The 22,640-nt window shown below is 38.7% G+C and overlaps 1 protein-coding gene across 5 annotated transcripts in view; it reads right to left on the reverse strand.

Annotated features, from left to right (window-relative positions):
- Nucleotides 1-22,640, reverse strand: part of LOC148187749 (uncharacterized) — a 425,509-nt gene that overhangs the window by 55,399 nt on the left and 347,470 nt on the right. For 2 of the 5 annotated variants that reach the window (XM_088086771.1, XM_088086768.1), the window contains one exon: nucleotides 14,733-15,569. The exons of the other annotated variants lie outside the window; for them this stretch is intronic. Coding sequence is in view for 1 of the 2 variants with exons in the window: in XM_088086768.1 (XP_087942894.1) it covers nucleotides 15,188-15,569 (382 nt within the window). In the remaining variant the exon portion in view is untranslated. Of the gene's footprint in view, nucleotides 1-14,732; nucleotides 15,570-22,640 lie in introns of those variants that run through there. 5 annotated transcript variants of the gene reach the window in all.

A 22,640-nucleotide genomic window follows, 5' to 3' on the forward strand; every position in this document is an offset into this window, starting at 1 on the left:
ATATAAAAGAAATTATTACAACCAATTTAGAAAAACTATTAAACAAAATTAAGACTAATCTGGAGAAATGGGATAGGTTGAATTTAACACTATGGGGGAAAGTAAATACTATTAAAATGGTCATTGCTCCCCAAATTAACTATCTTACAGGTATGCTTCCTCTATGTATTCCCCCACAGCTATTACTCAAATATAACAACATGATAAAATGCTTCCTTTGGGGTACGAAGAAACCCAGAATCAATTTAGATAAATTATACCAGCCAAAGAAAGATGGGGGGCTATCCTACCAAATATATCCTATTATAGCTATTCTTTGAAATGGCAAAACTTGCAAAACACTGGAATGTAAAAAATGCAGACCTAGACTGGATCTTGATTGAGCAGGAGCTCACGTTCCCTTTCAAACCCACAGAGAGTCTCCCACAAACAATTAAGCAAAAGGATGATAATATGATGAACCCAATTTTAACTCATTCAAGGAAAACTTGGCGGGACATGCATAAAATTGTAAAATCTCTCATAACACCTCCAAAATATGCATCTATTTGGCAATAATGCTAAAATAAAATAGGTAAACAAACCATTTACTGGGCCCAATGGTTGAAAAATGGCATTAGAACATTAGATGATATTTTTGAGGAGGGTAATTTTGTGTCCTATCAAACATTATTAGAAAAATTTAAACTTAAAGGAAGAGCCCATTTTTGGAAATATTTACAACTCAGACACTGCATTAAAGATAAGATACTTCTACATGATGATGCTAATATTATTGATCAGTTCTTAAAATTACCATCAAGACTTCAAACAGCCTCCAAGTGGTACGAGATATGTCCCTGGAAGACCAGCAAAGGGTGTGATTATTTAAGGAAGCTATGGGAGAAAGATTTGATTGTCTTTTTGATGAAGGAGTGGAAGGGATTCTTTCCGACACTGAAAAAATATGTCAGAGAAGCAAGGAGCAAATATATTCAATATAAAATAATACATAGATATTACTATACCCCTACTAGACTGAATAAAATGAAATTAATAAATGATGACTTATGCTGGAAATGTAAAACACAACGTGGTACATATCTACACGCAATGTGGGAATGTACTCAAGTTTTCCCATTGTGGGAAAACGTTTTGAAGGTAATAGGGAATTGGCTAGGACGTATTCTTCCAATCTCACCAAGGCTCTGTCTCCTTGGGGACAGAACAAAAGTACCAAATTTAAACAAATTTAAATATCGAATATTAAAATCTGCTCTATTAACTTGTGCTCGTCTGATTTTGAGGTGTTGGAAAGAACCCCAAACCCCAACTATGGAAATGTGGAAAGTTCAAATGATGGAAACGGCTGCATGTGAAGAAATGTTGATGAGACTGAACGGTGGGAATGAATCTGCTAATGAACAATGGGAAAGGTTTAGAAATTTTGTATGTACAGGAAACTGAAAAGTAAATATTTATCTGTCAATGTGACTTGATATGATAGTATTCTAGGTGGTTCCAGGTCTCAAGAGTAAAATTTAAGATTTTTGATGCTCTTGGGGCTTGGCAAGCCAATAATTAAATAATACTTTGAGAACCTGCAACTACCTTATACCACACCTACTAAACACCAATTATTCAAACCTTATTGTTGAACCTCTCAGTTTTTATTTTAGATAATTGGTGATAGACATTGCCTGCTGGAACCTGCCAATTTGTTCGGTTTTATTGTATTTGTTGTAAAAATTAAAATTCAATAAAATGTGAATTACAAAAAATGTGACGTCAGTGATTTTTAGAAATGTACAACGCCAAGATTTTCTTCTGGTGAGCGGGCTGGATGGAATATTTTGTTAGCAGTGGAACAGAGGCGAGTGAATTGCTGTAATCCAAAATCATTTCACTTCTTTCTCTCTCTCTTTTTTATCAAATATAGGCTTTTGTTGCACTTTGACCGATGATTAAAAGGTATAATTATGCCCATTATGGAGAGGAGAGGTTAACGCTTTGAGTGTAAAACCTCATTCAGTGTTTCTTTCTCTTGAAAAACACTACCTTTTTAAAAATAGGTGCTAACAAAATTTAACATCTGAAAAATCATTAACTCAAAAGCCGATTAGAGACAGTCAGAAAAAGTGGGTTTCAATCAAGGCCAAGCAAGGTTTACTCTAGATTCTCCTCCAATATCCCAAATGGTCAACGATAAACAAAAAAAAACAAAAAAAGTTAAATAATAAAAAAATAAATAAATTAGATTGAAAAAATAGAAAATTGAAAAATTTAAAATTGAACAATTAAAAGTACATTACATCATTACTTCAGGATACTAATGGAAAAGGAAATACATTATTAGTCATTTCTAAAGTTTTGGAGGTAAAACAACAAAAGGATGTTGGAAAAAAAAAGAGCTATAAAGAACTTTATAGACTGTAATGACTAACTTTTAGGGTTTCTTTTCCCCTTGATTCCCTTTGCTGGCTGTAGTGTCTGGTGTGTAGCACTGTCAAAACAAATTAACAATCCTTAATGCAGAAGGTGCTCTAGTCAAAACAACAACACTCTCTGGTGAACAGCTCCCAACTGTCCCTCAAGCCCCCCCCCTCACCATCCACACACACACACACACACACACACACACACACACACACACACACACACACACACACACACACACAGTCCAGCTTTTCACAGGAAGTTGGTCTTGTTTACTGGAACAGGTGTGAGGCAGCCGAACACATCTAACTGAACTAACACAGCATCTTTGATTGCAGCAATATTTTTAACTTGTTTATTTTCAAGCCCTGGTCCCTGCTGAAAATATGCCACCTTTTCTTTTTTTTGTGTATTTTTTTCAAGCTCTATTACACCAAATAAAAAAACCCAATTAAATCAATTAAGTGTATTGTCAAAATATGTTCCAGAACATCACCAGCATCTGTATAAAAATAGCAGCACAAAATGTCTTTCACTTTAAGGTCAGCTGCTTTCTTAAAAAAATATATGAATGTATGAATAAAGATTGACTGTACTGTGTGTGGTCAAAATGGTGTTGGTCAGCATAAAGTATATTCAAATTATACTTAATATTATGATAACTGATAAAAATAAAATATTTTGTACTATTTTTTTTTCTTCCTGAGGGTTTGCTGACAGAAATGAACAATTAACAAATGAAATCTGTGTTTCAAACCATCTGCAAGAAAAAAAGTATTGGCATTATATGTTTTTGCTACGTATATGTTACGTTTGCAGTGTAAGAGTTAGGTGTAAGCCCTTAAAAAACACTTGTTAATGGTTAGGAAAAGATAAGTCATTCATTATTAACTATCCATGACCACTTAATGCTATCTACTGCAACACAGTGCCACCAGGAAAACATAATATTTTGGCTTAAAATACCCGTTTTGGGGGCACAATCACAGGCAGAAAAGCTGCAATATATATCAGTAAAAATCAGCCACTTTTCAAGCCATTATCCTCGCTGGTAAAGCTGCAATGTATTATTAAAAAACACATTTCAATCCTCAGTCCCAGCTGAAAAACATCCACTTTTCAGGCCTTAAAAGAGTGACAGGACAAGGGATGGGCATCCTAAGTAGCTTCCATATTTGAATACTTGCATTAAATTATACAGTGCAACAACAGAAAACAAGAGCAATTTGAAACTGACTGACTGAACAACAAGACCTCAGTTAGCTTATTAAAGCATAGATTCAAAATTACGATGAGAAAAATCAGCATACTGTCTGTCGCTGCTGTTCATAGTACATGAGTTAGATGCAGTACAGAAGGACCATCTCCTGAACTGCTCTCCTCACAGTCAATCAATGTCCATCAAGTAAGAAGGTAGATTTATTAGTCATTTTCAAACAAAGTTTAAGTGGGGGCGAGAGTGCACTGATATGCTACACTTAGCTCTACCATTAAAATAAGATTTTGTCTGTTTTATCTGTTTACAAAGTACATCTTAAGTCATGTTCACATATGGGAGGGCGGAAAGCGTTGAACACATACTGACATCCAAAGTAGTACACATTCAGTGCTTGGAAATTTGCCCGAAACACAGACATGACTCACTAAGACACATCTGGTTTTGTTGTTTGTTGCTTTTAAACGGAGGGCTTCCATCGCCTCCACCTGCAGGGGACAAAGTCAGCTCATAAACTACGGCACTATAGAAACGTTGATATGATGCGTATGGGATGTACAAATGTGACGTATTCATGGTTTGTATAAACATAGAATGTCAACATTTTCTTCTGGAAACTGGAATCTGTAACTTTACAAGATGGGTAACAGCAACACATTCTCGTACCAGTTCGTCACATGTTGCCTCTTTGCAATGGACTCACGTCGACACTCTAGGTACCCCTCTGCGTCTGCGGTTTATGTTTTGGGATGCCTCTACTCTGATGTTAACAAATGCATATGGCGGGACAACGCTGCACTTGGACAATACAAGTGGCAGCCTTACCGCACTGCAGCGTGCTTCATGGTAGAGGTGTTCACACATGCAGGGTCGCTGCTGCGTGGCTGCCATGAGTTCTGTTGTTCCACATTCATAAGCACAAATTCCACTCATTGATGTAGTCGTGCAAGCTCCTGCATCACAGACAACACAATCCTGTAAATATTTCAACATAAAATGCCTTGTGTCAGCAACATGTGGGATTCTGTCCACAGAGACGCTGTCAGGGGGCTTTTATTTTGAAACGGAAGCAGGAAAGTTTGAGTAAAACAGACTTCTTTGTATATTTTCTCATCTCTGTGGCAGAGAGAGACTTTTAAACTGCAGCAAAAGGTGGTATAGAGTCAATATAATCACTGAAACACCATTTTCACTGTCTATTTCTGCTGAAAAAAGCGTGCTGCACATGTAAATTGCGAGCCAACGTTTCCCTAAATGTGCCGCCGCTGAAACACGCTGCTCGAGCCCTTCTGGAGCGGGCAGTGTGAATGAACTTGTTAACATGGGTTCCAAAAAAACCCCCACAAAACCGTTCAGTGCTGGTCCTGCACTGCTGACAGGTGCTGCATGAGACGGGCCTTGTTTTTTTAACTGCTACCACTTTAAAACAAACAAACATTCAAGATGCAGCCAGATATCATGTCAGTTGGTCAACGTCACCAAGATTCAGTGTACCAAATACTTTTTTAACTACATCATCACAACCAAAAATCTAGAATATCTCACAGCACAACACTTTGCTGAAGAGTAGAACAGTCACAACAAAAAAAAAAAGTTGAACTTATTGAGTTAAAAGCTATTGAATTTCCATATCTGATGCCTTAAACTGTACCTACTGAAAGGATTATGTGATGTGTATGGTCTTATTTTACATTAATTTTTCTTTTATGCATGTCTTTTAACTCGTGTTGATTATTTTCTTTGTGTTTGTTGATCACTTGATTATGTCGGATTTATTTCTAATGTTTTTTATAGATCAACAGTTGTACATCCTCCTTACCGTTTCCACCTCAATGGTGACCCAGTGAGGCTGGAGGCCAGTCTACGTTTTATGCTCGACTAAATAAAGTCTTTTGATGCAACTTTCCTTTTTTGCTCTGAATGCCTAAAAAGAACCATTTCTATGACCACAAACTTTGCTTTTGTTATGAAGCATGAAACACAAAAGTACCATCAGAGCTGAATTTTATGCCCACACGTTTTTTGCATTTTTGCACTGGAATACGTGTTCACGCTTTGTGTGCGACAACTTTTTAAAATTTTTTTTATTTTTTTTATTATTCTTTTGTATGCTTACTTCTTTGGTTTCTTTCGTCCTTCATTTTATTCTTCCAGCAGTCTATTTCCCTCATCCATCTATGTTTTTAATCAAATAATGGAGGCCACTATTGATCACCTTCTATTTGACCAAAAAGTTTTCTTGAAATATCCAAAAAAAAAAAAGTTTTGTGAAAGAAAGGTCAATATATTTAAAGTTCTTTAGAGTTTGAGCCCTTAAAACAGCACCTTAACTGTGGTGTACTGTGCGCCACAAGTCCATACTGTAAAATCTCTTCTGACAAGTGTATACCTTAAAGTATTCACTGAACACCCTCTTCACGGCAGTCTGCAGCTCGAGGCTCTCCCTCTTGTCGCTCTGTAAACATTGCACACATCAAGACATCAAGAAATTATCGTCGAGCACGGCGGCGGCGGCGGTGGGATGCAGAATCAATTTGGGCTTCTTCAAAAGCCCCACTTGAAGCTGGTGGCGAGCGAGACGGAGCAGAGATGCTAATCGCCAAAAGGTCTGGGTGTAATGCCTTCCCTCCCATTCAGCGCGCCTGCCTCTGAAGCCGCCGTCTTAATTATCACCATAGGACATACATTACCAGACCAAACGCAAATGTCATCAAAACGACAATGGGCTCGCAGTCGCCGTTATCGCCGGGCGTTAATTGATCTTATCGTAATCACATTATCTAGTTCAAATAAGGTGCTTTAATAAGCAGCCCTGGCCATTTAGAGCCTCATAAATATCCACTGAGGAGCAGAGACTAGTTGTGAAAAGGCGGCTATTTGTGCTGCACTGTAGCTGTTAGTCACTGCACATAAAAATGCACCAGAGAAGTTTTGGTTGGACAGCGTTTGTTTTTGTTTTTTTTTTCAGGCAAGCAGAAAATACAGCAGACAAATACTTATCTCTTCCACATCTTTCGTATTTTAATTTTTGTGTTAATACTTCAGTTAAATACCAACATGGTATCAAATGAGTGTGAAAATATTATGTTTTGGTTTTTTTTTTGGTAAAATCTGCTTAGGCCTACCATAAATTTCTGTCAGAGGTCAAATTGTTGTGTCAAATCAGAGCCATTCTTGTGATTTTGAGATGTTAGAAGGAGATGCAGGTGCCTGAAAAGCCTCACAATGCAAAGGAAAGTGTTTTCTGTTTTCTAAACTTGGAGTATTAGTTGATAGGACAACATTCTTTTTAAACTACAGTTTAAATTTCAACCAAAACAAGACAGCCATATTTAATCACTGTATCCTTAAAAGTCTTAATTCCTAAAACCACCAAAGAAACCTACCTGTGTCCTGACAGTATTTCAGCCTGCGTCTGGAGTTTCTGAAATAATTTCAGCATCTTTAAAGAAGAAAAGAAATCTGAAAAAAAAAATAGCATTTAATTTTTTTAATTCTCCAAACTATTAGAATGGTATTGGATGGAGGTTGCTTTCAGAAAATAAGACTTTAAGGATATTATTTGACCAAAAATGCATTTTGAGGAAAAATAAGTTAAAAGTCTTCTGTTAACCAAAAATCAGTGATGAATGTAGAATCTATTTGTGAGCATTGTAAGCAGCCTCCTGATACTTTTGGACACATGTTCTTATCTAACTACTGGGAATCTATTATCTCAATTCTATCCCCCATTTTTGGGCAGGTGACAGGTGAGCCTCGTCCTTTGATGATTATACTCAGCATCTTGTGGGAGGATTGTCCTCTTAAAAAGAGCAAACCTTCAAGACTGCAGCTTTTCTTATTCTTAACAACATTAGCACTGAGGGGTGTGCCTCCTAAACTGGAAAACCTACAACCTCCTAGTTACATTTTATGGTTACATGATGTCATACAGCGAACTAGTGAAGTTTAGTTTTATAGTTTGTGGTTCTGATGACAAATTTGGAAAAATGCAGCGTCCTGTCCTGGATGATGCTAAATCTAAGCTTTGCATATCCTCAGCTTGCAGATAAACATTCATTCTCATTATTTGTGGACACAACACATATATAAATCTCTTAATTTCAAATTCTTAAGTAACTTAATTCTACCTACTTAATTCTTAAGTAACACTTATATATCTTAAATTACCTTAAATAATAAACAAACAAATAAATAAATAAAAAAATAAGAAAAAAAAAATAGATCAGTGATATAATTTAAAAGATTCCTAGATATCATTAAAATAATGTTGAATAGTTTTGGTTATTTTCTTTTTTAAATCCTTGGACTTCAATACTGACAGAAACAGGTAACTAAAATGATCAAAGCTGCAAAAAAAAAAAAGTCTAAGTGGACCTACATTGCACGTATACACACACGCTCAGCACATTTATAATTTTTTTTTCATGTTTGCTTTTCGTCTTCTATATTTGAAATCTAACGCTGTGGAGAATGATAATTACCATGTATGTTTAGTGTGAACCTGATTTTGATTCTACTGTGAGCCACTAAAACTCAAGTAAAATACATTTTTAAGTAGTAATAGAAAAGTAAAAAGTAATGGGAAAAGCTATAAAACATTGTGTTTCTTCTCTTTAAGTCACATGTTGTGGTGCTGAACGGACAGCTCCTGTAAAGTCAATACGTAACTTTAACCTGTCGAGGTATTCTTCACTGCTATGACTTTGAGTGTTTTCATTGTCTGAGCTATTAAGACTCTGACTTTTTGACTTTTTGCTGCAGTCCCTCTGTGTGTGCATGTTAAAGCTGTGGTCCAAATTTGATACACGATTTTTTCCAGAACTCAAATGTCAGTCACAATTCCCCTTGCCAGGAGTGGTCATTTGGAAATGCATCATTTCTGTTTCCTCCTACGATATTTTACACTTGTAAACAAGAATGAATACATACTGACCACTGCATGAAAAAGGGACGTTCTTGAAGACTTGTGAAATTAGGCTGAACCTCACTTTTTCAGATGGCATATGAGACTTCTTAAATCTGTAATGTGAGAGCAGTAAACTTTTCAGAAATGCTTCAAACATTTTTTTTTCCTGGATATACCCACTTTAGATTCTTTAAGAGTTGAGTGTACTGGCTGGCTTGGAATTGCAGCCTCATAATGACTGGCCTTGGTTGATGGAGATGTAAATACATTTTTATATAATAGTACACATGTTCTAAGTTTGGTCTTTTGAAAAAGAAACTCTTTACACTTTTTCAGCATAGAAGTACTTATTATATTTATCTGCGTGTGTTTTTTTCTATTCATGTTACACCTCAGTCGGTGAAGAGAATGTCTGCATACCTGATGGTGTGACACATGGACCATAATGGTATATATACTGTACAGAATAACAATTAGAATTTGTAAATGTCAGAGACCTAAGCAACATTATTTTGAACTTACAAAAACAGCACTTTTTGTCAATACATGCCAGCCTCGCTTTCATTAAAAAAAGAAAAAAAAGAATAAAACGGTATAAAAATGACTTAAAAAGGGGTGGGGGAACAAGGAAATGATTAATTTCTAAATGCGATCTTTTCAATTGCAGTCAGTTGCAGAATTGCAATCTTTAATCATGATTAATCACTTTTTTTTTAATTGCATGATTTCAATGTCATTATTCAAAACACATTATTTTAAAGTTGCAAAGATTAAGCAATTCTTATCAGATTGTCTTGATTAAGAATCAAATGACATTTAAAAAAAAAAAAAGAAAATAGCATGGGACTACCATAAAGGGAGAGTCATGGGTAGCCAAAGAACACATTTTCATCAGATATCTCATCAGAGTTCAAGGGACCTCTGTATATCTCGCTAATGGCAGATGTTAACCTTACTTTGGAGCATATTTTCACTGCCTTTATATTATCTATCTATCGATCTATCTATATCTATATATATATATATATATATATATCTATATATATATATGCAGAAACCACCTAATAGTGGGTTGTTGCCTAACCACCTAAGTAATATTAAGAGGTGTCTGTGTAAAGTTTGTCCTTTAGAATGGAAAGTATCCTTACCCTTTTTTTTCTAGTGAATTATAAGTGAATTGAGAGTAGAACTCCATCATTGCATTATTATTTTGCGCTTGTTTGGAACATAATTGGGTTCTGAGAAGGTTAAAATACAGTTACTGTAGCTGTAGCAGTACGATTGCGTGTCCTATGACGGCAACTGAACAAAAGGTTACAGCTCATCTTCCTAATTGTTTATTATGCTTATATGATAATTCAACCATGCAGCCAACAAATTTCAGCTCACCTTTTATGATTAACAATGAAGAGAAACATGCTTGTGTCACTCTTCATTAAAAACTGGCCAATGTCAAAAATGTATTGTTGTTTTCTGCAATTGAAATTGTTATTTTTGATATTAAAGCAGTGCGATTCACAGATGTATTGTAATTGCACAAGTAACAATGATACTGTGCCCTCATTTAGCAGCATATATTTAAAGTTTAGGTTGGAGTTAAGTGTCAGTCGAAAGCAAAATAAACTCTCTCGTATTTGTGCTCTCCACATTTTTCACGTGCACAAAGCGCCCTGGAAATTAAGGCTATATTAGTTTGTTCTCTCTTCTCTCGGTATCACAGGATTTCCAATGAATTCTTCAGAGACAATATTAAGAACGCAGACAGAAGTTAATAAAAGTCTAATCAAAATAACTTCCAAAGCTTTGGCTTCTTTCACTTTCTAAATGAGATCAAAGCGAGAGTCGAAAGCATTTAAGAATTACTAAGATCTGGAAGACACAAACAACAACAACAATAAGAAAGAGAAAATGTAATGAATGGCCAGGCAACAAACAAATAAAATAATAAGAGGAGGGAAAAAAAATACAGCAAAGAGGAGGGATAGGACAATCCACCAGGGACACTTTTCCTTTATTGTCTCTCTTCTTCTTTCATCTTGTGTATTTTTGTTTGTTTTGTTTATTTCTCCATTTGAGAGATTTGGTTTCTCATGTGTTGTACAAAGGGGTGGGATGGGGGGGTAGCCTTCCAGGGGGTCGACTTATTATTGTGTGCGCGAGTGTGTGTGTGTGTGTGTGTGTCCTTGTTTGTGCAATTATATTCCCCCATATTTCCATAGAGGAAATAGGCTGAGCTATAATTGGCCTGACAGTGTGAGTAATTGTTGATTATTCTTTTATTATTACTGTCCTAATGTCAGAATCTACACAGGTTTCTTCTAAATTCAGACCTGACTTTAAGCTGTACATCACATGCATGAATGCAGTTGTTCTGCTCCTGCGGTGTTATTGACTGTATGGCAAAACTCTAACTGCTGTGTAGCCTACTTGCTCTTTCTGAAAGGTTCCTTCCAGCCGACAAATCTGTTTTTTCTTTTCTCTTTTTGGCACTCAAGTCTTTTTTTGCACTTTTGAACCTGCACTATTATGGCTTCTAGTCGCAGATCAAAGGTAGAATTACATCTCTTTTCATATGTAGGAGCTGTTATTCAGAAACTGCCTCAGCATCTTTCCTCGCCGCAGCGAGGCGTCCACTGCGCTGCAGCCTTTTCAGAGAGAGGGGTTGGCCGTACGAGAGAGGGAGGCAGGGTCGACACGAGAACAGAAATAGAGAGAGAGGGAGAGAAAAGTCGGCGAAGAAATCAATGTCAAACTCTGTCTTCCTTTTCACCTTGCACTTGGAGAGAGGTGGGGGGGGCTTAGGCGGCGGTGGTGGATAGGAGGGAGGATGAGGAGCGGTGGCACTGGAGGACACCTTAGGTCAATAAAGAATCAATAGGAGTGGGTGAAACTACACGCTGAGGATAAAAGACTGTGGAGTAGGCCTTGGCTGCTGCGTATTGTAGGGGAGGCTCTGGCACTGGCAGAAAAGGAAACATGTCCAGGGGTTACTGTGCAACACTTCACGGCCAAAGCTTTCAGCGCTTAATTGCTCTAAGCTGCTTTCGAACCCAGCAACACAAGAGAGATACAAGAGCGGTTTGTCCACCTTTTAATCAAAAATGCTAATCGAATCTCCTGTTAAATGCAAATGCACGCTCACACTGGAAGCACACATTCTTCTCCATAACCCTAACCCTAACCCCCATTCATATTCGCTCAACGCTGCAACCTCTAAGTATTCTAATCTTTCACTGCTTTCCATCAGTGCGGACCATAATTTTATTTATTTATTTGCATAAAAAAATCATCATGCTAATTATCCTTTATGCTCCACATAGGATAATTCACTCACAGAGCCAACAAAAGAAAACAATGCAGCGAGAACACGTCAGTCATCCTTCATTAAAACTGCATCAGATGTGTTGTGACATGCGTGAAATAACGAGGTGATGTAAGAATGATAGAAAGCAGCCTTTGAAGTGCAAGCACAAAAGCTTCTCGTCTCTTGTTTTTTTTTTTTTTTTTAACTCCCAGTGAGGAATGAAGCCACCAATTAAGCAAATAAAGATATCAATTAAGTGGCATAATTGAGATTGTGTAGATATATGAAAATGAATTTCCCAAAGGTGTCTTGGGTAATGAGTCCCACAGAGGTATTAAAGGTAGGCTCTTGCCGTAGCCCCTGTGAAAAAGCCATTGCAGGTGATATTCTTTATTCTCCAGCCGTGCTTGTTTATTCTGTCATTCTCCTGCCTTAACCCTTTAATATTCTGCTCCACTGTTTGATTGAGCGATTGAGCGCATTTTGAGTCACTATATTTTGATGAAAAATGTGCTGAACTTAACTCCTGATTGAGCCATCTCTACTGTTCAGTTTTAATGCTTTAAAAAATAAATTTTAAAAAAACTATAGATGTTGCTGTGTCTTTAAAGGTGCATTATGTAAGATCTAAACATCATTTTAATTTAAAACATTCAAAAATGAACCAATCCTATCAACAGTGGGAGTGTGAAGAAGTAACACCTTTTATGTCCAAGATGCCTGTGTATTGTATTGCAGAGATATTCACTGCTAAGCAGCCAGGGATGGGCTGTCCCTCTTGTAATAATACATCCTGGCCTGAGAGGCGATAGTGAGTCACTGTAGCCTCTAGTGTGCTGCAGGAGAGGATGAAGAAGTTGAGCCGTCCAGAATTATTGCCTTATTGATGCCAGAGGACAAAGGAGAATGGCCAAACTGGTTCGGCTGATAGAAAGGCAAAAGTAACTCAAACTCATTACAATCGAAGCATGCGGAAGAGCATCTCTGAACGCACAACTCATCGAACCACAATCTGCAACAACTGCGAGATGCTATCATGTCAATACAGCCCAAAATCTCTAGGGAATGTTTCCAGCACCTTGTTGAATCAATGCCATAAAGAATTAAGGTTGTTCTGAAGTAGAGCTTTGATATTCTGACGGGTCGGGCTGTAATTTCTCACCATTCCCTCGGACTTGAATTGGGTCGTGTTCTCTCCAAATTAAGGTTTATTTAAATATTTTTTAAAAAAATGAAACTGTTGTGAACTGTCTCATGATTAGATGGCACTTTGGCAGGAGTTTTAATGGACTGAACCGAGAGAGAGAAAGAGGGTGGAGAGAGGGAACGCGAAGGAACATGTGGAGAACCAAGGCAGAGAGAGAGAGTGCAGGCGAAAGAGGGATGAAAATTTGTGAAAGAGTTAGGGGGGCTGCAAGGCGACTTGGTTGGCAGTTTCAGCTTCTCCCTTCCCAGCAGTGGAAGAGCTGTAAATAACATGCAGCGTGAGAGAGGTGATCAGCATCTACACACTACATCGCCATCATCATGCGTACTGGACGCGCTGAGGGACATGGCCTGCTTTGCCAAACTTGATATGCACAAGATGACAGAAAAAGAAGGAGGAAAAGCGGTGCCAAGAAACATGCTAGCCCTTTAACTTGTCATACAGTACATGTTTTAACATAAAAAAAATATTCATTTAGGCCTATTTTTACAGCACAAATTCAGATTTTTGTATCGAGCTCGGGCCAAAACTGCTGCTGTGGGTCAGCTCGAGTCAGGCTTTGACAGAAACTGTGCAGGTTCATGTAGAGTACATGTACAGATTTTTGGGGGCCAGATCCAAGCTCTATCCTGAAGGCAAAAAGGGGTCCAACCTGGAACTAACAAGGTGTACCTAAATTAGTGGCCAGTTGGGGTATTTGCAAGTATGCAAAAAGCCACATTTGATCACAAGTTGAACGAAGACACTTCACAGATGTATGAAAGAATGCAATAATCATAAGTCAGAGGCTCATTACAGCCAGAGAGCAGCCGGTTTAACATTCAAAGGCTGAACCGCAGGTCTCGTAATTAGCAGAAAACAGTTAAAACAAGACAACTGGGGGGGGCAACGCATCCTGTCTGACCTCACCAAGATATAGAGGAAGTCAAGCTTCAATCCCTCCAGCACACCTGTATTTGCAACCCTAACCCCCTCCGGGTCAGAGGTCAGCCGAGCCGGAGTGGGCGTCAGAGCAAAGCTGGGGTATCTTCATACGGCAATGCCTCCAGCAATGTGGCCACCAGAGCCTGAAAGGGCAACGGTACATATCAATTATAAATGCAAGCCCTGTCTTAGTTAATGATGTCCTCACATAGATTTCTCTTCAGAGCAATTAATGCAGCTGTTTGTGCCCCCATACATACAATGTCAGAGCCCAACACCCACACACGCATGCAGGGAGAGCATATGTAGGAATATGCACACAGAGAACATACAAATACATCCACATATTTTCTGATCACGGAAATGTGTCTTTAAGCAAGTTTTTCTTCAACTATATCATGGGTCAGGACCCGAAATGGCTAAGGAGCCTATTTCTGAATCCCTGCATGCCAGGAATACTAGTTTGTGCAGTAAGTACTAGTAGTCATTAGACCAGGTCCTGGAGTAAGACTGGATTTTCTAAATTTGGTTCCTGGGCTGAAGAAGTTTAACAACCCCTGTACCATTATGCTGGAGGAGAATGGATAATGAGGACAAGGTTGAGAAACGGAGCGCAGGAAAGAAGAAGGAAAAAAAATACACAAAAGACGGGTCTATGTGAGCACGGAAATCTGGTGAATTGCATCCACACCCCCACCCACCCACCCAACAACAGGCACAAAAGATGCACAGCTCTCCATCTCTCTGAGGACGGACTCAGTGCTCTGCATATTGAATGAAACAAGACCAGTTTGAGATCTATTTTAAGTGGAAAACACACACTTTTTTCCCTTTATTTTCTGCACAGTGCTGAGTGGCTGGAAGTATTGTAGTCACAGTCTGTGCCACAAGGTCAAGGTAAGAGTTGGTTGGGGAAAATAAAAAAATAAATAAATAAAGCATTGACAGACCGGGTGTCCAGTTATATGCTTGTAAAGTCCAGCCTTTCCCTGTGTGTGTGTGGGGGGGGGGTTCATGTGAGCAGCAGAGGATATGTGGGACATTTTAAGTAATTCCATATTTGCATACTCACATTAAAGTACTTTACAGTACTTGAATACTTGAAATAAACCTCTAGCATAACAATAGTAATGTAAATTGGCAAACAATGCAAAACATGCACAATTTATTATTATTATTATTATTTATTATTTATTTATTAAGCAACTTCAATTATTCTATCAAACCATCCATCCATCCATCCATTTTCTTCCACTTATCTGGGGCTAGGTCACGGGAGCAACAGGTGGAGTAGGACATTCCAGACATCCTGCTCCCCAGCAACGCTTTCCAGTTCCTCCTGGGGACCCCAAGGTGTTCCCAGACCAGACGAGATATGTAATCCCTCCAGCGTGTTCTGAGTCTGCCCCGGGTCCTCCTACCAGCAAGACGTGCCAGGAACACCTCCAGCGGGAGGCAACCAGGAGACATCCTGATCAGATGCTCGAACCACCTCAGCGGGCCCCTTTCGATCCAAGGGAGCAGTGGCTCTACTCCGAGCTCCTCCAGGATGTCAGAGCTCCTCACCCTATCTCTAAGGCTGAGCCCAGCCACCCTGTGGAGGAAACGCATTTCAGCCACTTGCACCTGCGATCTCATTGTTTCGGTCACTACCCAGACCTCATGAACTTAGGTGAGGGTTGGAACATAGATGGACCAGTAAATCTTCTTCACCACAACGGTCCGGTGGAGCGCCTGCATTACTGAAGATGCTGAACCAAATTGCCGGTCCATCTAATACTCCGTTCTACCCTCACTCATGAACAAGACTACTTGAACTCCTTTGTTTGGGTTAGGGTTATATATATATATATATATATATATATATACCTTTTTTGAGCCACTTTTTCATATTTAATTCGATATCTGTCTGGTTAGCACAAGCTAACAAGCTAACACAGCAATAAAGCATGCCTGCGATGTTGTTTTTGGTTAACTGTCACAGCTGTTTTGCGAGATCTTTTCATAATTGCAGTTGCATGTACCAGTGATAGTCACTTCACCAATGTAACAGTCTAATCCACTTCACACAAGTTTCTGTGATGTTGTCAAAATAATGTTCTGCTAAATACACACACACAAATCGTCTGGAGGTTTAATGAGTCCCGTGAGTGTCTCCAGAGCTTAAGTATAGACAGACTTTGTCTTTGGGGCACCAATTATCAAATTATATTTGTCTTTTTTTATCCTAAGATGTTTAGTCATACAGTTTACATATGTCTGTTAATGTTTTATTTAATGTTTTATTTATTTAACGGTGTTTTCTTTTGTGGAACGTTTGCCAGCAAAACATGCAGCCTGGGCTGGAAAACTGAAAACCTAAACTTAACTGCAGCTTTGAGATCACTTTCTTGCATTAACCTTTTGGATTAATGTGTAATCTAACTTCCAAGCCAGGATCAGTAATTCTCTAAACTTTCCTTCTTTTTCTTTTTAAATTAATGACAATGCTAAGGAAAAGGGTATTGGAGTAAAGTAATAGATATCATTTACAAGATCTAGTGAAGTGAAAGTGAAATTAACCAAAAAAATAATAAAACTCATGAACAGATACTCCCCAAAAATACAGAAATACTGCAATGAGGTACTTTGCTACATTATGACACTTAAAAGGTGATGTATAAGTGTAAAGAAGTATAAATTAAAATACTAAAATGTAGTGCAAGTACCTCAAAATTGCGTAGGTATGTTTGTTTTTCTTTCAACATTCTCAGCATCCCATATGACTAACACTGTTTTTTTTTCTAACCTTGTTGTAAAGAGTCTGATCTGCACACTAATTTTGAGAAAGAATTGATTCTGAGGAGCCCCTGAGCATGGCACAGGACTTTACTGAAAGTGTTCGGTGGCCAAAAGCACAGATCTACAGTTGTACAGTGGCAGGCAGTTGCCATGAGAACATGCAGGAACAGCTCAGTTGACTTCCTTTAGATGAATAAATGTTAAGAGCTAACTGCCTTAGTGACAGCCAACTACTCAATTTTCTAGAAAACATCCTCTGATATGGATTTTAATGGTGTGGGAGTGAAAGATGGACAACTTGCCCCCCCAAAAAAATCACGAAAAGATCAATTTGATCATGTAACCCATTGCGGAGTCTGTTCCCAGTAAGTGTGGACGATTGGCCGTGAAGTGTCCTCTGGTTATGAAGTGGTCTCTGGGCAGCTCAGGCTTTGGCAGAGAGGCCCGGCACCACACAGCTCGGCACAGCTTGCCATAGTTGACCGGCAGCCCAGGCAGATGGCCAGCAACCAAACAGCCCTATTAGCATTTGGTCTGGATTAAATCAAATGCTCGGCGGAGAGCTATCTCTAAAACGGCCCTGGAATGGCTGATGGTGGGAGAGGAGCGGATGGAGCTGGTGTTGGGAGTTAAGGCTGGACGTGGAGAGCGGTTGGTGCCGCTTTGGAAGTGGTTCAGTGATTTGAAGTGTGATAGTCAGGGAAAGTTGGCTGGGCTCCTCGCAGGGACAGCCTCGGCTGGCATACTAAGTGATCTTCCTTTTTTTCAATTTAAGGCAGTTAGCTGGGGCTCACATTTGGATAAACTTTGAAATGACTGGGTCAGACCCAGTGATCAGTCTCATCAGCCCCTGATCTTGATCATGTCATCAAGAGGCAATATCTCCCACTGAGAAACTGACTAAAGCGGGAGGCAGAGAAATACTTGAGCTAAAGCTACTGGAGCGATCCGAAAATGAACATTTGATGTGTATAGTTTCATTTAGAGATTTATGAACGATCAAATAAATGTAGAATTTAGGTTTGCCTGCTGTGCAACCTGTGAAGTTTATAGTCTATCTGATAGCAAATATGCTTTACAAAGGCTTCATAACCACAGACAAGTAATATACTGTAGCAGTGATATCTAATCATCTTTTATCCCAGTCAAACTTTTTGGCAGTGCAAGGGTCAAAGGTCAACACCTTAAATGAAAACTGATTACAACAGCATCATTGCCAATTAACAACGGGTAACTATTTCTTAATCATAACACCATGACACTTTACAACCCAAATTTCATAAGCATGCTCAGCCCTATCTCACTCCGAACTCGTCAAATAACCTCGATCTGTCAGTGCTTTCGGCCTCAGTTGTGGTGCTAAGAAGCCCAAAATGCAGTGTTCACTTTAACTAGATTTGATAGATATTACACTCAGTTATGCCACCATGCGATCTCAATGCACTATGGGGGTGCATGCCCCTAAACGTCCCAAAAATAAGAAAGAAAATAAGAATATACAGGCAGAGGGCAGAGTCTCTGCAGATAAACACACCACCACACATTTCTAGTGGGTGATTAGTGATGATTGAGAGGGATTACTTCTGTATACATTGTATTTTAGCAAAATCCTGCATTGTGTGTCTTTAAAGCTAAAAGTAAAGACAATAGCAAAATGAGCTTTTATTTAAAAAAAAAAAAAAACGGTGCAGATTGCTGTTGCTGAGAAAGAGAGCAAGGAGTCGAGTAAGACAAAGTGGGAAAGAGCTACGCCAGGAGAAAGTCAGGGACCTGTCATGTTGTAGCTATCCCTTAGCCCCATGCACATGCACTCACTCACACACACACACATACGAACACACACACTGGGGCATCGTGCACGTTAATCTGAACTGATTGCATGTCCACTTACATAAATTATGGACTGTGGCGGATGCATTATTTACTCAGTAGAATTAAAAAGGCATGCCAGGTTGCTGGATGCCGTCACAACATCACGACACACACACACACACACACACACACACACACACACAGAGGGAGATTTAGCAGGGATGTAGTTTGTACAGAAAAAGGCACTAAAATACGCAGATATCCTCCTTCTCCTTGGCCCTCTGTTATATTTCTTCCATCCGTTTGCCTGACCTCACCTCCTCTCTTCCTCCTTTCTTTTTCCCCTCTTCTGCTGTACTTACTATCCTTCTTTCATGCCTCACTTTCTTACTTTTCCCACCATTCATGCATGCATCCATCCACTTAGCAATCCTTTTTATTCATCATTGCATCTTCCTCTCTTCGCTCCCCTGTCTTTGTTCTTTTCTTTTCCATGTGCCACCAAAACCACTCACTATTTCAGTCTTGTTTCTACTTTTTTCTCCCTCCCAATACTTTTGACTATAGTTGGCTGCAGTGCGTGCATCCATGGCATCCCCGATGGTTCTGGTAATCATGGTTTCTGCTGATTTTGGGTACAGTTGCCTTTGTTGTTTTATGGATTAAAGCCACTACACACTCAGTAAATCCACTGATGTCATTAGTGACGCTGTCGATTGGTAACCTGAAGCATGCGCTAGACTGCGTCGTGCAGTGCACACTGCAGGGCAGCCTGTGATTTACCTGACCATTTCCTGACCTCTTGCACCACTAGGGACAAACATCTTACGTTGAAGTTTGTTAACCCTTAGCGCCCCCTTTAACATTACATACAGTTATTTCACTCTGTGCACAAAATGCACTTTTGAAAATCAACCTTTAAAAACCTTTTACTTTCATTGAGTTATTGTTTTTTTAATAATCATCCACCCTAATCATAAATATCAAATATCCATTAATTTTCAGAATTTTAACCCTTCAAATACCAGGTTTTTGTCAAGGTGCCACCATGTTTTTAGTTAAAAAGAATTATTTTCAATATACTACATGCTAAGTAGATTATCATCTTCTGATTATCATAGCCTGGGATATGTCAGTGATCTGCAGTGACTGTTTGATTGTGACTGTGCACCTCATGAAAAAAAGCATGTATTTTGTTCACATGCAAAGTATGGTAAAAAAAAAAAAAGATGTAAAAATGATAAATTCCAAGGCAAAAGCCCAGAATGACACCCAGAAATAATACAATGCATGTTTTTATGCGCTGATGGCTGTGGGATCATAAATTTCAGTTTAAATGGGTTTCAATGGGGCATTTCTTGCACTTAACAGTGTGAATGTAACAATTTAGTTTCCACAGTGTATTTTAGACGTACTGTAGCAGCTGTGCTGGAAATTCCAAGATTAAACAAAAAATACACAATCTTGCCAAAATCTATGCCATATGCATGAACACAGCCAAAATAATAAAAAAATGAAGAATGAATGTGTTAAATGCGCATTCCTAAGGGTTAATATATTTTGACCTCTGTAGGATGGCTGCATGGTTGATCTACATCAACGTTGGCAATGATTCTGCTCTGAACTCTGTATAGCAGTCGTTAAAAGTGTCCATTCCCCTTGTGGTGCAGGGCGAACATTAATGTGACAGCATTTCAATATTTATACCGTTTCAATAATTTGGTTCTACCATTTTTTTTCTTCCCCGTTCATTTTTACTTCTCTGCTTTACAGCATCATACCTTTCTTCCTTTTCTTATTATCCTTCTTTCCTTAGATTTAACAATTCCGTCCCTTCCTACATCCTTTTTGTCAATTTGTTTATCTTCTTCACTCTTACATCCTTCCCTTCTCTGCCTTCTTGCCTATGTCCAAAATATGCTCCTTCCTTCTTTTTCTCCTCCATGTGCCCAACCTTTCACTTTCTCCTTCCGGTCTTCACCTTCAACATATTCCAGTGTTTTTGGATTCAACTCAGTCCCAGTCAGGTCCGGTTATCTTGTATGCCCCCCGAAAGAAGGCCAGAAAACAGTGGGAATAGACAGTATTTTGAAAAAGCACACTCGTGTAGTAGGCAGAGGAAGAATATAATGTATAGCATGTGAAAAAGATGGGTCAGCCCTCGAAATGGACTGCAAAACATTAAAGCATGTTACTCTTAAAATCACGAAACAGAACTAAAAGCACTCAGAGGGTTGAAGTGAAAAATTATTTGTGTGTCCGCCCTATGATTCAGATCCACTTCAAAATTTAATTGGTCCATGCTACACTCTTCCTATAAGGTTCACGGGTATCAGGGCAAATAGTTCCTCAGTAATCACGATGACAAACAAACCAAATGGAAGACATAACCTCCTTAGGAGAGGAAATAATATTGCACGGTATTATACCAGTACATTGAACAAACGTTTAACCCTTTGACCCTTTTATTGGCCACTTGTTTGTTGACCAAATGTCTGTTGGCATAGTCACTAATATAAGTTGGGTTACATGGAAAAGCCATCATAAAGGACAGTTTTTTGTTGATTCTTTTTAAATGAACTTTTTCAGGTAAAACTGAAACAAACTAAAACTTTTACAGATAGAGGGTGCTAGTGTTTCATAAGAATTAAAACCATTTTGACGAGACATTCCGACCTTCAGTCATGAATGATTGACTGAATGGGACCAAATGTGTTAGGATTTCCTCTGGCCTTCACCTGGAAAATGCCACTCAAATTAACATGTATACTGACTACAAAACAACTAATTTTACTGTAACTACATAAAAGTGGCAAAACTACCAGAAAGAGACACAAAAAGACCACAAAGGGACACTAAACAACACAAAAGTCCTTTTTTACACAGATATTGTCCTACAGGGCTGATATAAAGTCCCTTCTTTATGCCTCCTTTGCATTTTTACTCAGAACCAAACAACATCATGCTGCTGGGTGTGTGATTTTAGACAGCATGCCGGTGTTGTGTAAACAAAAGAGGCATGACATTTAACACAACTGCATTGGCCTCTAATATGACATTTACAGATCGGCATCACTTTATAAACAACAATAGCTATAACATGGTATAACAGTCATTTAGTTTCCTTGATATATGGCAGCTGATCTTGTCCTCTGATTGGACAGTAAGGAACCTCCTGACGTCATTGATTTTCCAGTGTGACGACATTTCAGGTGCTGCTCTACATCTGTGACTTAGCACTAACTGTTCATAGCTGCGCCTAACACACCATAAATACATCACCCATTCAACCCACAGTCCCATCCTGCCAGCTGTCCCTTTTAAAAAGACACCATTTTGGCGTTGTTACTACCTCCCTTGTTGGTTCAAAGAGGAGTCAACTCTGTCTCATCATTCTGTGATTGTGCCTTTTATACAGAATAGCGAGGCAGCATAGCAACGCTATATTCCTGCCTTGAACCACCTGTTGTTAAACGGGATAAAGAGACACAAAAACACAAAAAAAATCCATGCATAAAAGAACAAAAAAGAGGCAAACCACATCATATTGTGTGTGTCCTCTTGTCTAAGTGAAGCCTGGGTGGTGGGGCCTTTTGCATGTAGGTGTCTGAGGGCCCAAAGTCTCAGAATCCACCCATACCTATAACAATTGAAAAACTAGCTCCACATATAACATTAAGAAAGGAGCAAGAAATATTTTTTTTATGAATGTCCCACTTTTTATCATAATTTGATACAATAGGTCGAATAAGAAACATGTTCTGAAAGAGCTGCATAAGAAAATTGTTTGCATGCATGCAGGCTGCAAGCAGAAAATCAAAGGGGGACTCTAGTGTGGATTCTCTATGGGCCCAGAACTGTGCAAGCTTGACAAAGCTTGAAATTATTACAATACAATTGATAAAAATTATGATAAAAAGACACTACATGATGTCTCTGACTGCATATAAGTCACATCACAAGTAGACATTTAGACAAAAGAAATAAAGTCAATAAACAAGTTGCACTGAAGCTATTTTTTATGCTCCTACTATCACCACTGTGACTTTTTTTTACAGTGAGCCAAGCACAT

This window comes from Plectropomus leopardus, chromosome 13 (assembly GCF_026936395.1).
Source record: "Plectropomus leopardus strain MGB_pleo_1.0 chromosome 13, ASM2693639v1, whole genome shotgun sequence".
Taxonomy (NCBI): Eukaryota; Metazoa; Chordata; class Actinopteri; order Perciformes; family Serranidae; genus Plectropomus; species Plectropomus leopardus.